The sequence below is a fragment of the Gavia stellata genome, chromosome 2 (genome assembly GCF_030936135.1).
Source record: "Gavia stellata isolate bGavSte3 chromosome 2, bGavSte3.hap2, whole genome shotgun sequence".
Lineage (NCBI taxonomy): Eukaryota > Metazoa > Chordata > Aves > Gaviiformes > Gaviidae > Gavia > Gavia stellata.
The window spans coordinates 27,022,988-27,038,206 of record NC_082595.1 but is presented as its reverse complement, the minus strand read 5'-3'; the positions used below and the strand labels follow the sequence as shown (position 1 = coordinate 27,038,206).

General features: G+C 39.5%; 1 protein-coding gene across 1 annotated transcript in view; it reads left to right on the top strand.

Moving 5' to 3' along the window:
* The window catches only part of FMN2 (formin 2), a 164,368-nt gene extending 149,770 nt beyond the window's left edge, over nucleotides 1–14,598 (top strand). Inside the window, exons 18-19 of the mRNA XM_059835781.1 lie at nucleotides 13,088–13,169; nucleotides 14,572–14,598. Coding sequence (XP_059691764.1) covers nucleotides 13,088–13,169; nucleotides 14,572–14,598 — 109 coding nt within the window. The remainder of the gene's footprint in view (nucleotides 1–13,087; nucleotides 13,170–14,571) is intronic.
* The last annotated feature ends 621 nt before the right edge of the window (nucleotides 14,599–15,219 follow it).

The window sequence follows — 15,219 nt, the reverse complement described above, 5'->3', positions numbered from 1 at the left end:
TTGAGAAGTCAAAGGAGAAAAATCTTGATGGAAAAATAAGTGTTGCCCAAAGGTATAAAAATGCACACATGATGGTTTTCAAAATCTCAGCCTAGATCGACAGATCCATAGGTGACAGAAATCTGAAATCTGCCTATTGCCACCAAAATAAAAATTGTTTCAAGAAACTAGATTTTCCTCTTTAGCTGATGTTCTCGAAAGTTTTTCTGCTGCTAAAGTTGAAGAGCAGGCTAGAACATTAATGGTCAAAGTAACTTTCTGTAGTTCTTCATTGGTGGCAAAATCAAGTGACAGGTAACAGTGAGACTTTTTAAAGTATTGCAGTATACCACCTTTGGTGAAATATTTACCAGGTTGTTGCCTCATGAAGCATACTTTAATTATTATAATTATTTATAAAATGTATAACTTTATTCCCTTTTCTTTTTTAGTTTGATCATCTTTCTTTCTCATCCCCTGGTTGGTTTTGGGGTTTTTTGCCTCTTCTCCCTCAACTTTAGTGTTTAGTTTAATACACTTTTATGCTGTGGGCAATGTTTCTAGAATATTTTATATCTCAGTTTCCATATGGGTTGTTAATAAAAGCAGTTCCTTAGTCTCTGCAAATGAGAGTCACACTGTTTTACAATAATTTACCCAAAGGCTTTTTATAGATGGTATTTCCTAAGATGGTACTACTTTTTATTACTGATAGATTAAAAGTGTATGTTTTAAAGCAACTGCTGGGTATGGCAGTCAAATATGGAATCTGTGAATCCTTGGTAGCTAAAAATACAGTTATTTATCAGAAAATCTCATATTGGTGTGGACAGCGATGATCCATCTTTAGGACTACAACTTCGTCTTTTCTTTACGGCCACGAAATACACTCTGGCTCATTACAGTAACAAAAAGCAGTCAGTCCTTTAAGAATGTTTATGTTTTAATTAAAAGTTCCATTGCTGTCACAGGTTAATATCAATATCATTAGGACTTAGAGGACAGTTCAGATCTTACTAGAATCAGGTCAATAATAAGGCAGAAACATGTTTGCAGGGTCACAGTTCCACCTTCCCTTTCTCTGGGTGCAAGTGAGGTACGGACACTCGTTTGTTTACTCCAGCTCCAGACATGTTTCTGTTTCATCAGATTGTTTGCTGTTCCAGAGGGCCTGTGCAACTTTGCAAAGATTTACCTAAACAGGGGAAAGTAAGTTGTCTTTCTAGACAGGAGACTGGCAGGGGGTGGGGGGTGGGAAGAGAGAAAGGGGCAGATATAGGTGCCCTGTAAGTGTGCACATAAGTTATATATTGCTCACAAGTTCAGTCTGGCCCTTGCCTTTATGAAGAGGCATGTCACTGAACAGAGACTGTGTCAGGGATGCCAGCAGAGGAGAGTTCATAAGCAGGATCAACATGATGGTAAAATTCTGTAAGTCCCTGATATCTTGCATCACACTAAGCCTGAGAATTTCTTTTGGCTGACTTTATTCAACCCTTTAACTCCCACGGTAAATCTTTGACACATTAAAAATAATCTATAAACTCAAAAAAATGCAGTCGTCTCTCAAATGTAGAAGTTGCCCATTCCCATAAGAATAGCAGTTAAGCTGGCACCTGGCGTGTCACACTGTGTATATCTAGATGAAAGGGAGATTCCTGGCCAGCATGTCTCCACAGCTCATTGATCTCCCTCTGCAGAAAGACTGGTATGTCTCCCTACAGACTCCTCGGCAGGATGATTTAAAACTTGCTGTTGAGCAATTTAAAGTCTGGCATTGGATATCTGTACGTTGCACAGTGAGGAACATATTGGTAAGCTGCCACTTCTACTTGCAGAGGAGGGCATTAAATCCCATAGCACGAGCAATGTCCTCTCAGAGTAATTTAAGGGATATTTTGTTAATGTTTATAATAGGAACCAGTGAGTCAGACTTGAGAGTGAGAAATCAGGGGACATGTGAATATGCACTTGCAAAGAAATGTGGAGATGGAAGGAAAGAGAAGAAAAATGTATATGGAGTGGCAACATGAGAGGGAAATGACGAAAATGTGGAGTATGTTTAGTGGGGTCACATTTTGCTTGGCATGCTGTTGTAATGCCAGCTAAAAGCTCCGAGTGTTATGTTAGTAAGTAGTTAAAGGCAGATACATTTTCTGACTTGGGAACTCTAATCTCAATGTCTTTACTGCTCTCTAATCAACCGAGTTGCATGCTGGTAGGCTTGGTTTTATAACTGATAGTTATAATGACATTTCAAAACAGAAGGCAGCTTATGTGACTTTGAATTGAATAATTAAAAGGCTCTTCAGTTTTTGAGAGCATTTAAAAATTTTAACTTAAATAAAGTAGCTTTCTGATCAGAAAACACTGTTTCAGGCATTGGAAAATCTGCTTAAAAGAAGCCCAAACACACCAAAGATTCAGAAGCTAGGAACAGTCCTTTGATGCAGTGCCTCACAAAAAGACAATTTGCTGTCCAGCTGAGAGAGGTTGCTCAACATTTCAGTACTTTCTTTTTTCTTCCTTGTGCACTTTCGGCAATTAGTCCTTTTTTCAATGAAAACACCATCTTTTTTTGGTTGGGGGAGGAGAGCAGTAACCTTCATTTTTAGCATTGCTTTTGAGGGAAAAGTTTATGAAAAATAAAAGCATTTGGAGATAAGTTTCTCAATCTGGATCTTTGGTGGAAATTACTTTTATATACCTTAGTTTAACATTTTTAAGTAACGTGGTGTTTTGTAAAGCAGGAACAAATATTTCCATTTGCAGTTGTAAGCCAACTGGTGCATACAAATAATAAACTTGAACAAAGTTAATTATCTAGTAAAAAACTAATTCCAAATCTGTGATCTTTCCTAATTTTTGTGAGTTGCTTGAGGCCACATTCCAGAATGCCCCCACATATACAGCAGAAGGGCTTTTCAGCAGTCTCTACTTTATTTACCTGGTGATGGTGTTGTATCATGCTGGCACATTACGTTGCATCCTAGTATGTGTGTTGTGCATAAAAGGAGATGATCTTGATCTCATAATGAAGTGTGCAGCCTGTTTTCATGGCTGTAGTGTTGGACTGGGAGTGACAGTTTTGGGTATAGTGAGAGGGGATACCATGATTCCTACCATATAGTGATCTTTTCAGGTTTCTTAACCATTTTCCTGTTCACCACTTCTTGAAAGCAGAACACCATTTGCCTATGATAAAAATCAGCCCAACATACTCAATAGATATTTGCATGTTGGTGAAAAAAATGACACCACTAAAAATTTGTCACGAAGGATGAGGAAAAGGCTGAGGTACTTAATGCCTTCTTTGCCTCAGTCTTTAACAGCCACACCGGGTATCCTCAGGGTATCCGTCCCCCTGAGCTGGATGACAGGGATGGAGGGCAAAATAGGCTCCCCATGATCCAGGAGGAAGCAGTTAACGACCTGCTATGCCACCTGGACACTCATAAGTCTATGGGGCCTGATGGCATCCACCCAAGGGTGCTGAGGGAACTGGCGGAAGAGCTTGCCAAGCCGCTCTCCATCATTTATCAACAGTCCTGGTCAACGGGGGAGGTCCCGGATGACTGGAGGCTTGCCAACGTGACGCCCATCTACAAGAAGGGTCGGAAGGAGGATCCGGGGAACTACAGGCCTGTCAGCCTGACCTCGGTGCCGGGGAAGGTTATGGAGAGGCTCATCTTGAGGGCGCTCACGGGACACGTGCAGGTTACCCAAGGGATCAGGCCAAGCCAGCACGGGTTCATGAAAGGCAGGTCCTGCTTGACCAACCTGATCTCCTTCTATGACCAGGTGACCCGCCTAGTGGATGAGGGGAAGGCTGTTGATGTTGTCTACCTGGACTTCAGCAAAGCCTTTGACACTGTTCCCCACAGTATTCTCCTAGAGAAGCTGGCGGCCTGTGGTTTAGACAGGTACACTCTTCGCTGGGTAAAAAACTGGCTGGATGGCCGAGCCCAGAGGGTTGTGGTGAATGGGGTGAAATCCAGCTGGCGGCCGGTCACAAGCGGAGTCCCCCAGGGCTCGGTTTTGGGACTGGTCTTGTTTAATATCTTCATTGATGATCTGGATGAGGGGATAGAGTGCTCCCTCAGCAAGTTTGCAGATGACACCAAGTTGGGCGGGAGTGTTGATCTGCTGGAGGGTAGGAAGGCTCTGCAGAGGGATCTGGACAGGCTGGATCGATGGGCTGAGGCCAACCGGATGAAGTTCAATAAGGCCAAGTGCCGGGTTCTACACTTCGGCCACAACAACCCCAGGCAACGCTACAGGCTTGGGGATGAGTGGCTGGAAAGTTCCCCTGCAGAAAAGGACCTGGGGGTGTTGATCGACACCCGGCTGAATATGAGCCAGCAGTGTGCCCAGGTGGCCAAGAAGGCCAACGGCATCCTGGCTTGCATCAGAAATGGTGTGGCCAGCAGGAGCAGGGAGGTGATCATGCCTCTGTACTCGGCTCTGGTGAGGCCGCACCTCGAATACTGTGTTCAGTTTTGGGCCCCTCACTACAAGAAGGACATTGAGGTGCTGGAGCGTGTCCAGAGAAGGGCGACGAAGCTGGTGAGGGGTCTGGAACACAAGTCTTATGAGGAGCGGCTGAGCGAGCTGGGGTTGTTTAGCCTGGAGAAGAGGAGGCTGAGGGGAGACCTTATCGCTCTCTACAACTACCTGAAAGGGGGTTGCAGAGAGGTGGGTGTTGGTCTCTTCTCCCAAGTGACTAGTGACAGGACTAGAGGAAATGGCCTCAAGTTGCTCCAGGGGAGGTTCAGGCTGGACATTAGGAAAAAGTTCTTCACTGAGAGAGTGGTGAGACACTGGAATAGGCTGCCCAGGGAGGTGGTGGAGTCACCCTCCCTGGAGGTATTCAAGGAGCGTGTGGATGTGGCATTGTGGGATGTAGCTTGATGGACATGGTGCTGTGTGGTGTTGGGTGGGTTGTGGCTTGTTATTGTTGTTGTGTGGCGTGGGTTTTGTGGTTGTGGTTTTTTTTTTTTTTTTTGTGGTTTTTTTTTTTCTTTTTTTTTTTTTTTCTTCCCCCCCCCCCAGGTTGGACTCGATGATCTTACAGGTCTTTTCCAACCGTGCTGATTCTGTGATACCCTTTCTATGCTTGTGAAATGTTTTCATTCCCAGGCAGTGATTACTTTGGCATTTGAGGTGCAATAAAATATTGTAATGTTTTACAAATGAGCACCATTTGTCATTAAAATATTAGTCCCCAAAAGTTTGAGATGCTGACAAAGACTTAAAATCTACTGTAGCTCAGACTGATCCTGAACTACTGAAGATATTAGATTCCTTGGTTATTGAGAGTTTGCCAAACCAGCGCATGGAGTTGGCATAGTAATGACAACATCCATTAAGTGTAAGTGCATGTTTTATGGTATGAGTACAGGGAATAGTCTAACATCAGGGTTTTGGTGTTTTTACATTTTTGGGAAGAGCCTCGTTCTGTCTGCAGTCATTTTTGAGTCATTACACAGTTATGAATGGGCACCTTTTGACATGATTATTTTCACCTGATGCAGCAAAGTTGGAGGCCTCTTATTTTCTCCTGCACTGGAGATTTCTAATTCTGTGGCTCTCCAGGTGACTTCAACTTTTTTTCCTTTTCTTTCCACTGATCTCTTCTATTCACTCAATTCTGATCTTTGCTTGTACTGCCAGTCTTGTAGCTATCAATTATCCAATGTAGTAGCCCCAGTATACCCAACGTAGCAACTCATCTGTCCAGGGTATGTCTCCATATCCTCTTTAAGATAGTCTCCTTCACCACATGGTCTGTTCACCAAGACTTTGCTCATTCTTTTTTACACATTTTATTTTTTCCTTCTTTTACCCAATCTGCTGCTTGATGTTTTACAGCAAACACATAGTTTCACATTTCCGTTCACTCACGAGTTTCCTTTCTTTTGCTTGCTGATTATGTTACCAGTTTTACCTCACCTCCAGTCTTGTTCCCTTCCCTTATCATTTCCTGTTGAATTTCCTAACCAAATAGCCAGCTTCTTTGAGAGCAACCTGGCTTCAGTTCCAAGAAAAACAATGGAAGGTGTTCTTAGAGCAACCTCAATTTTCATATGCAAAGTCTGTAGGAAAGTGATTTCAATCTTGCCTGAAGGTAGCCAGGTATAGCCTGAAATACTGGCCACTTTGACAAGAAAGAAAATATGAATTTGATGGCAGAAGTCAGGAAATGTATTTAAGCGGGTATATGCATGTTTGCATTTTATTAGAATCATAGCCATCCTTAACAGTTTAATTTTTTACTTCATTACACTTTCAAGGTGAAATTTTCTTTAACGCTGAAGTTATCATCTTTAAAACGTGTTTCAACACAGTATCCTTTTGTGTATTTATGCACATCTGTGTATCTCTGCACCGAACAGAATTCCTAGATCACCAAGAATATGATTGCCAGATAGAACTGAGTGAAACTGAATACTTTTGAATTGAAATTATTTCAGGATATTTTGAAGTGTGTTGTGAATTACAGTAAGACTCTGCAAGTGGGAAAGTCTCATTTTCATTTCAGTTAGCCTCAATTTCAGTTGGCCTCGAAGCCTTATTTTAGGCCCATTTGACATGATACATTTCAGATTTTCTTCAGTGTGCATTCCCCAAAGTCTACTCTACACTGTTGACAGAGTGGGGATCTTATTTAGGGTCCTGCTACGGGTTAGTCTCTGTGTTAAGTGACCAGATTAAAACATTTTAATCTATTTGTCCTTGGTCCTCTGAGCCGAAGTATGATTAATCACTGCATCTTTCAGCCAGCCATTGTCTGCCTTGTGGTCCTTGAACTAACCATGCAAGGAGCTGGCAGGGATGTCAAGGTAGTCTAGTATATAATTTCTTTGTTCGTAGGCAGAGGTTTCATCAGTCAGTTTGGTTAGGTTTCATCAGTCAGTTTGATGAGATGAGGTACATTACAGTATGCTTCTTATCTGTATAAAGTCTTTGCAGTCAGCTACTGAATCATATCTATGTCATCACTTCAACCCTATTGGCGTGAAAGTAAAAGCTCTACATTTTTTACTCTACTTTTATATTGGGAATTGTAATTTTCTTTTCTGTTTTTTTGCTAAATTCCTTAACAAAAAATCATTTCAATATTTTAGTAACTGGGTCAAAGAATAAAATATAGGCACATTGCTTTGGAAGAATTTTCAAAGAAAGAGTTTTAAAGTTTTTCTTCCTTTGAAGTCTTAAAGACGTCTGGCGCTTGATATTTTTGCTGAGGATTCTTTAATTCATTTTTATTTGCAAAGCTACTATTATTATTATAAACAAGTTATCTCCAACCCAGACAAACCTACATAAAATATTTTGGCAACACCACTTTCATTTATCTGATAATAAGCTCTTAGTAGTATAAAGAGTATTGGCCTCAGCTTTGTTTTATGTTAAAAAATACAGAATATCTGTGGAAAAATGTCTTTTGAGTTTCATGAACTATACTGTCAAACTGTAGAAGTAGTCTGTCTGAGTTTATCGTAGAAGTTTTTGTGATCAGTTCTACTATTTAAGGCATATAACCGTCCAGCCTTCTCACTGTGCTTACATTTGTCATGTCGTAGTGCTTGCTAGTGAAGTGTTAGGCTACCAAACCTAGATGGAGCCAGTAGGAAATGAATCTGCCTGCCACAGATACTTCAGACAAAATTATTAATGTTTAGTGGCAGGAAAGTGGCTCCCAACCTCAATGGATTGAATGATGACAGAAAGACTCTAAGCCTTGATAAGGTTGTGGCCAGGCAGGCTTTTGGTCTAGAAGGTAGATAAAGATACCCTGTCTTTTGGGTTTGTAAGGATGTCTGGTTTCTTTTTCCCATGTGCGTACCAAAGTGTAACTTGCTTATTCATCTTACAGACTGTCTTTAAACTTAATCATAGTTTGTATATGTTTGTCTCACAATAAATATGAGGTAGAAGAAGGTGAAAGTGCTGGAGAGTTTTTCTTATTATCATGGAAATAAGAAACTAATTCCTTTGTTATGAATGACAATTACTAGATTCTGAATCTTATTAAGTAGCAGGTTTCGAGACCTTCATCCTTGGGCTCTGTAAGTGACTGGCTGTTCATTCACTTGTAAATATCTTTTTTTTTTTTTTTTTTAACTGATCCATGTATTGCTCACTCTTGTATGTTCCCTACATGTTTGGAAGTATATCCTTTCTGAAATAATGCAAGCAATACTTTACCTAAAGTTAATATTTAAGGAGATATATTTGTCCAGATTCAAGTTATGAACACTCTTATTAGGTATTTATAGAATCTGCCCTGGGCCTGATGTTGGGTCCACTGCTGCTAATACCTCTGCTGTTCAGATTACTACAGTGAGAGTTACACAACTCTCTGTCTAGTCTGAGAAGATGAGTTTTTGTAGGATTATGTTCTCATTAAGACAAAATCAAGAAATTATTTGGGAAAAGAAGTAACAGGCAAAAATTGCTAAAGGTAATGCAGCTGATGTTATCTTTCCTATCAAACTGATACGCTCACTTTTAAGCCAGAATTGACATGAGATGGGACAGGAGTTGATAGCAAATGAACCAAAGTCAGTTTTCTGAAAGAAAGTGAGTTTGAGAAGCACTTGAAAAGTATGAAGTGAGATAGTTTGAGCACCAGTCTAGCAAAGAAGCTTAGCACACTGTCAGCTTGCAAATTATTCCCATCACACTTACCAAGCTAAGTGTATCAGCTGGCTTCTTCAAGAGCGCACCATGTCCCTTGTCACTTCCCTCTTACTCACCTACTCTCAGATCATGCCTTGAGCACCTGTCTTGCTTCTGAGTATTTGGTTGCAGTTGAAAGCAATGCTCTATAAAAGGACCGAACAGCCTCTATAACAGAAAGTATTAGTAGTGTAGAACTAAATAGTTTAAGTAAAAACAGATCTTCAGAACAATAAATCAATCTATACACATGCCTGCCTTTGCCTAAGGGTCATAATTCTCAGGAACTGGGGAACACCCACCTTCCTCAGACTCTTGTTCCACAGCCTCCCCCGGTGGCAGCCTGTCTTTCCACACAGGGCCTGACAACTGAATCCCCACCCCTTTCCTAGGAATGGCTTTTTAACTGTTTCATGCTCTTTGTGCTCTGTGTTGGCAGAGCAGCATTGTCACTTTGGCCTGGAGCCTGGAAGTATGTCATTGTCTACAATTGCTTCCCCTTTTGTGACTGTTGGGAGGCTCACAGATTCATAGCTCTTGTGTTGTTTTCTCCAAATATCCTCTTTCCTCCTCCCACTACTGAATTAGATCCATTAATTTCTTCATGAAGCTCAACAAGTAGTTGAATTGTTAACCCGGTCTTCCTGATATAACCACTAGCGTTCACACAATTTTTGCACCTTTTGGTCTTAGGTTATTATCTTGCACCTCCATGCTGAACAGGGTCTCATTGAAGTCAGTGGGAAGTAGTGCAGAAAAAGTCTGAGCAAGAGGATGATACACAGGAATTTGCTACTGTAAGAAACATGACTTGAACCAGGCATGAGTTGACAGAAGCAAGGTGGTTTTGCCTAAATCTTCTTGTTAGTTTCATGGATGGGAGGATGAAGTATCATTCAGGGCCAGTGGAGAAAACCTAAGAAGTTGACAAAAAATTGCTAGTAGCAATTAAAAGTTATTTTCTAACTGAATTAAGACTATTGCCCTTATTTCAAAGGTAACCTTTTTTCTGCATTTCTAGATCTTGCAGTTTAAATGGTACTTATGTTCTTATCAAAACACATCCTTTTGCTCTTCCAGAAGGATTAGGTTATTTTAATTTAACATTTAATAAAATCCTAATTTAGTTGAATGATCAGTCTTCAGAAAGTACACTTGCACACTGTAGAAATTGATACCAGTTCCGCTGGTTTATGATTTAGCAGGAAGGCTAATGATTGCCTTTGTGTCTATGTTTCACCAGTCTGCCGACTTTTCTTTTATAGATACAGCTGTAGATTTATAAAGTTCCCCATGCTTCCAGTTTTAACATGGTCATAAACTGAGCCTTTGGTGTGCTATCTTCACATTTCTAAGGACATTTCTTGCTGAAGAAGCATATGTATAGGTTGTATTGGCTTCAGTGAGGCTCTATCCAACTACTTGAATCTTTCTGCACAGAGAGCAGGGTGGGGGCCAAGAGACAGCGAGCTGCCCCAAACCCACACAGTGAGTCAGTGATATGGTTGGAACTGGAGCTGAGCGGCTGCTAGCTCTCAGCTTTGTCTTAAGTGCATTAGGGAGTAATGCTTCTCATCTTCTGCATTCCCGTCGGTATGAATAAATAGGCTCAAACTCCAAGGAATTTCACAAAAGCTCCCAAAAAACTTGAGGACCGCAACCATACTAGTGAGACCAGAAACTCTTACATAATCCTGGAAAAATGGATAGCACAAACTTAAATTTGTCATTTATCAGTCTGGAGGTTGTGGATCTTTTTTTCCAAGTGTAATCTAAGGGACACAGAAGTTCTGACTTCCTCCCTCACGGAGTGGCATTGCTATTAGCATTTTGCTGTTTCAAGTGGAGACAGTCTTTCTCCAAATAGCTGTTTCTCTAATAGGAGCAGAACATTTAGAGATGTTACACTGACAGTGACACTTAACAGGACCTGCTTTTTAGAAAATAACTCCTATCACTGTGTTATCAATGGTTCCATTCCGTATGAGGATTTTTGTTTTGAATTAACGTGAGACCTACAAAGAGCTGTGCTGTCTTATGACCTGGTATGTTAGGCAAGCAGTGGGTAATCTATCCTGGAAGGGGGATATTTAGATGGGGCAAAGACTGGAACTAAAGATTCCCTGACATTTCCTGAGAATAACATCTGGATCTGTGTGAACTGGTTTGGTAAATATTTTTGTATGTTACATATGCTGTCATTTGCATGATGAGTAGTCTGAATACCTGCATATATTACATTGCTTCTATAAAACAGTCATTTTGATAACCTCAATAGTACTTGTACAGTCCCCGGGATTTGATACTAATTTACTCTCAAGTAACATTTCATTTTCTTATTTAAATTATGTCTACCAGTGAAGGGAGCCAGCTATAGTCAGTCGTATTTGAAAAAAAGGAAATTATATGATAGACATGCTGTTTTATATCTGACTTTGTAAGAGTGGCTTTTGATGGGTTGGAATGTGTCTGACTGTTTGGAAAAGATCATGGGAAGATCAATGTCACAGATACTTTTCCTCCTTCAGATGTAAGTAGACACAAAGCAGAAGAAAAGGTGGTGTTTTAGGAAAAAGAAAATGTCTTTGAATTTTACTGCATTCTGTATCATTCCCATAAGCTTCTACTTAAAGCTATCACCACGTTTTGGCTGCCACTTTTACTGAATCTCTTCAAATATGTTTTAAAGTTGAATTACTTGGCTGTTTGACATTTTTGTTCTATATTATGCTGCAGCAATCTATCTGATTTGCAGTCAGATAGAAAGTGTTACAGCTTGAAAATAATAGGTTTCAAAGCCTTTCCCCCCCCAACCTGTGTACGTAAAGGTCTTCCTCCATTAATAAAATATAAGGCCATCAAATGAAGAGAGCCGCTTGTTGGAAGTGCTGGAAAAGAACTGACTTTTAAATTAATTTTTGAAAGTATGAATTTGAAACTTATGAACGAGGTGTGTCTGGTGAAGTTGGATAAAGGAGAGATGAATGCGAAGGCATTTTTTTTTAATGTGCTTAGCAGACCCAGCTGGAGTCTTATTTTCAAAATCTGGCCCTTACCACACACACACACAAAATATTTTAAAATAATAGTAACACAAAGTCTGATTCTCACATTGCCCTGTGTAGCCTCAGTGAAATAGCAGACATGCAAGTGGTCTGGAGATGAACCGCAAGAAACCAGCCAAGGATATATCATTTCTTCAATATCGTTTTACTGTTGTTTCTTTTTTTTCACTGTTGGATAACGATGAAAAGGCAGAGTAAGTGCCATCTAAAGTCTATGTTGTTGGCAAGAGCAAGCTGATACAGGATGTACATTTTTATTTCCTACTTTCTTATTTATAAATAATATTCTTATCTCTTATTAAAAAATACACATCTCACACCATTTAATGCCATCATATAGGAAAGGTTTATGTAACTCTTTGAAGCACAGAGAATTCATAACTTAAATCTGTATTATCAGTGTTTCAAGAACCATGTGTGTTTGTAAGGTTGATCTACAAAATGAGTAAAAGTGGTAAAGAAACATTTTACAGTGTGCCATTGAACCCACCAGACTGATTCTGTCAGGCTCCCAGTGTGAGTATAGCCCTCTGCCTTTCACAGTTTGTTCCCTATCTGTGTGACAAAAAGAATGTTTGTCTCATCAAAAAAGTGGCATTTGGTGGCATTTCACAAGGCCCTAACTGGGTACTGTTTGCCAAGTCAGGAAGTACTAAGAAGTGGACCCTCACTTCTGGAACCTGCTCCTCTCTTTACGTCCAAGGAGCCTGAGTGCATTCACCCCCAGTGGTCATCTAAGCCTTGCTGCTCACCCTCAGCTTTGGAAAGAGAGATGTGGGCAGTGACGTGCACCACTTTGGTTGTAAACAACATGTTCCATGGCAATTTTCCATTTTTACTTTAAGTTAGAGAGTGAAGACTGGAAATTTAGGTTAAGCTGTTTTGCCATTTTAAATACAAACAAAATTGGGTGAAAGGGAAGATAGCTTGGTGAGAAACTTTGTTTAAACTGTAGTTGAAGTGCTGAGGTCGGGAATAGATGAAGAATGATTTTTAAATTGTCATAAAAAGAAAAGGAGCTTTCTTAGCAGTGTTTGGTATGAATGCTCTAAAAGGTAAATTTCATGTCATCCAGTGTATTTTAAATCCTGATGCATTTGAATCTTCAACTACAGTAAGTACTGATTGCTTTTGTAACTAGAATTGATCATGCTTGTCCTTGTAAGTGCCAGAGTCTGATGGTATGGCAAAACCAGCCACAGAGTGCAAGTGCTATTTTGTGGAGTGTGGTAATGAAAATATGGGGAATAAAGTTATCCACTTGTGTCGTCAGGCCTAAATTTGTAAGTTATATACTGCACTGTCTTTGGAAATTATTTTGGTCTACAGGAATATTTATCAATTTTGTCTCTTTTCAGAGTTAAGGAAGCAGAGGAAGTCTGCAGGCAGAAAAAGGGCAAGTCGCTATACAATATAAGACCAAAACATGACTCCGGGATTGTAAGTAAAAATTGCAGCAATACTTCTGTTTCCATCACTCATTCTACCTTTTTCTCTTTGCATTTTATAGGTATGTTATTCTTGATGTACTTTTTTCTTCTGTTTTTTTTTTTTTTTTTAATATATAACATTTTCATAAAAAGTGTTTGATTAACAAACTGGAATGCTGCCTATGAATATTACCCCACAGAATAATGTAGCACAAACAAGAGCAGTGTATTATTGCCCCACCCTGCCAATCTGTCTGCATCCCAGTCTTGGTGTGGGATGCACCTAGAAGGCAGAAAGGCAGTTCCAGTCTTCAAGCTTATTCAGTCTGTATTCAAACTCTTTTCTACAGTTACAAAATGTAAGGAAGAATTGTGATAGGTACGTGTTTTTCAAGTTGGATCCCTGTATCAAATGCAAGTGGCTTCTGTTCCACTGTCCTGGATTTGTCTGGAATAGAAACCCTAGGAAAAGATAATACTGTGTTCTCACCATTCTTCTGAAAACAAATAAATAACTTTAATTATAGTAGAGGAGTAATTCTAGTCATTCAATGAAACTTTTCCACTATGATTGCCTAAGCATTGCTAGGATCATGACTGATTTTACAGAAAATGAATAGTCCTCTAGTGAAAAATTAATCTGGCACCTCACATTAAAATTATACCTGTAGCAACTGGCCATCAATTATATTTGTAAAATATTATAACGGAAGATTTTTTCAAGTGTCCATGTTCCTGTCCATCCCCCCCAAGCATGATTTAATTCTTTTGTGCTTTGTAGTCATAGCTATGTTACTGTGACACATCCTTGAAATGAAGCAGGTGATAATTTACTATAGTCTAACTAACATAATGTGACACAGGAAGAAATAATATTGCATTTATTGTTTCTTATTCTGAATATTTAGGGAGAGCTGGCTGTGGTTAGTACCACAAGAAACGTAAATGGAGTAACAGCTTGGGTAGGAATGATAAACTAGATTTTATTTCATCAATTTTGTTTGAAACCAGATCAAGACATTATTTCAAAAAAAACCCCAAAACCTAACATTGATTTGGATTTCTCCATCTCACCTATATCTTGCTATATGTAAAGACATTGAGAGATTTATTTTTTTAAAGAAATAACTGTAGGCTTAATTATTCCTGTATCATTAGTATTTGCACTGAAACTGGGACTTTCAGTGTTACTGAAAATTTGATAGAGTGAAAAAGAAAGTATAGAAAAATATTTCACAAGCAGTGTGTAGCTGCAGCCTACTTCAGCTCTAGCTTCAAAGGAAGTTTGTGTGAAATCAATTCTACAGTAAGTAAAATTGAACATTAGTCTATGTGCTTCTGTGCTCTTCATATTTGTGTGAGGGGGTTTTATGTATACTCAATTTTCTGCTTTTTTTTAATTTATTTTTCAGAAAGCAAAGATAAGTATGAAAATCTGAGAGAAGAAAAGCAAAAGCCATTGTTACCTGGTTACCAAAACTCAACATGCCTGTGGGTGGGGAGCGAGGGGGAAGGAAACTACATCATCCTGATCATTTGCTTTTTTGACCTTTTTGAATTTGCTTTTTGTTCTCTGGTTTTGCACCAACTGATGTGTTACTGTACATTCATTCACGAATGTAATCACTTTAATGGAGTGCCCAGCAATAGACTAGGTATGGACTTGAAACACCTTCCCTGTACTCCGTGTCTCCTTTGCCACTCAAAAATGATACTTTGTAAAGTGTATGGTATATTACAAATAGGCCAAGTCAGCATGCATAAAAAGCGGCATCTGCATCAGTTCTGAACATGCTGAAAATTGCATTAAGTTGAACTTCATAAGAATGCTACTCAATACAGTAAAACATTTCCATTCCAACTGGCAACATCTGTCTAACACAAATACTTCATGGCACTGCACTTAGATTAGGGAAAGAAATGTTACTCCTAGTGAATTGTTTGTATCCGTTTCATGTTGGCATTTGTAGTTTGTATTTTGAATCGTTAAGTGCTGTTTATACAGTATAATCAATGCTTTCCCAACTTGTTTGGTTGCCCTCCATGACTAAATATTTGTG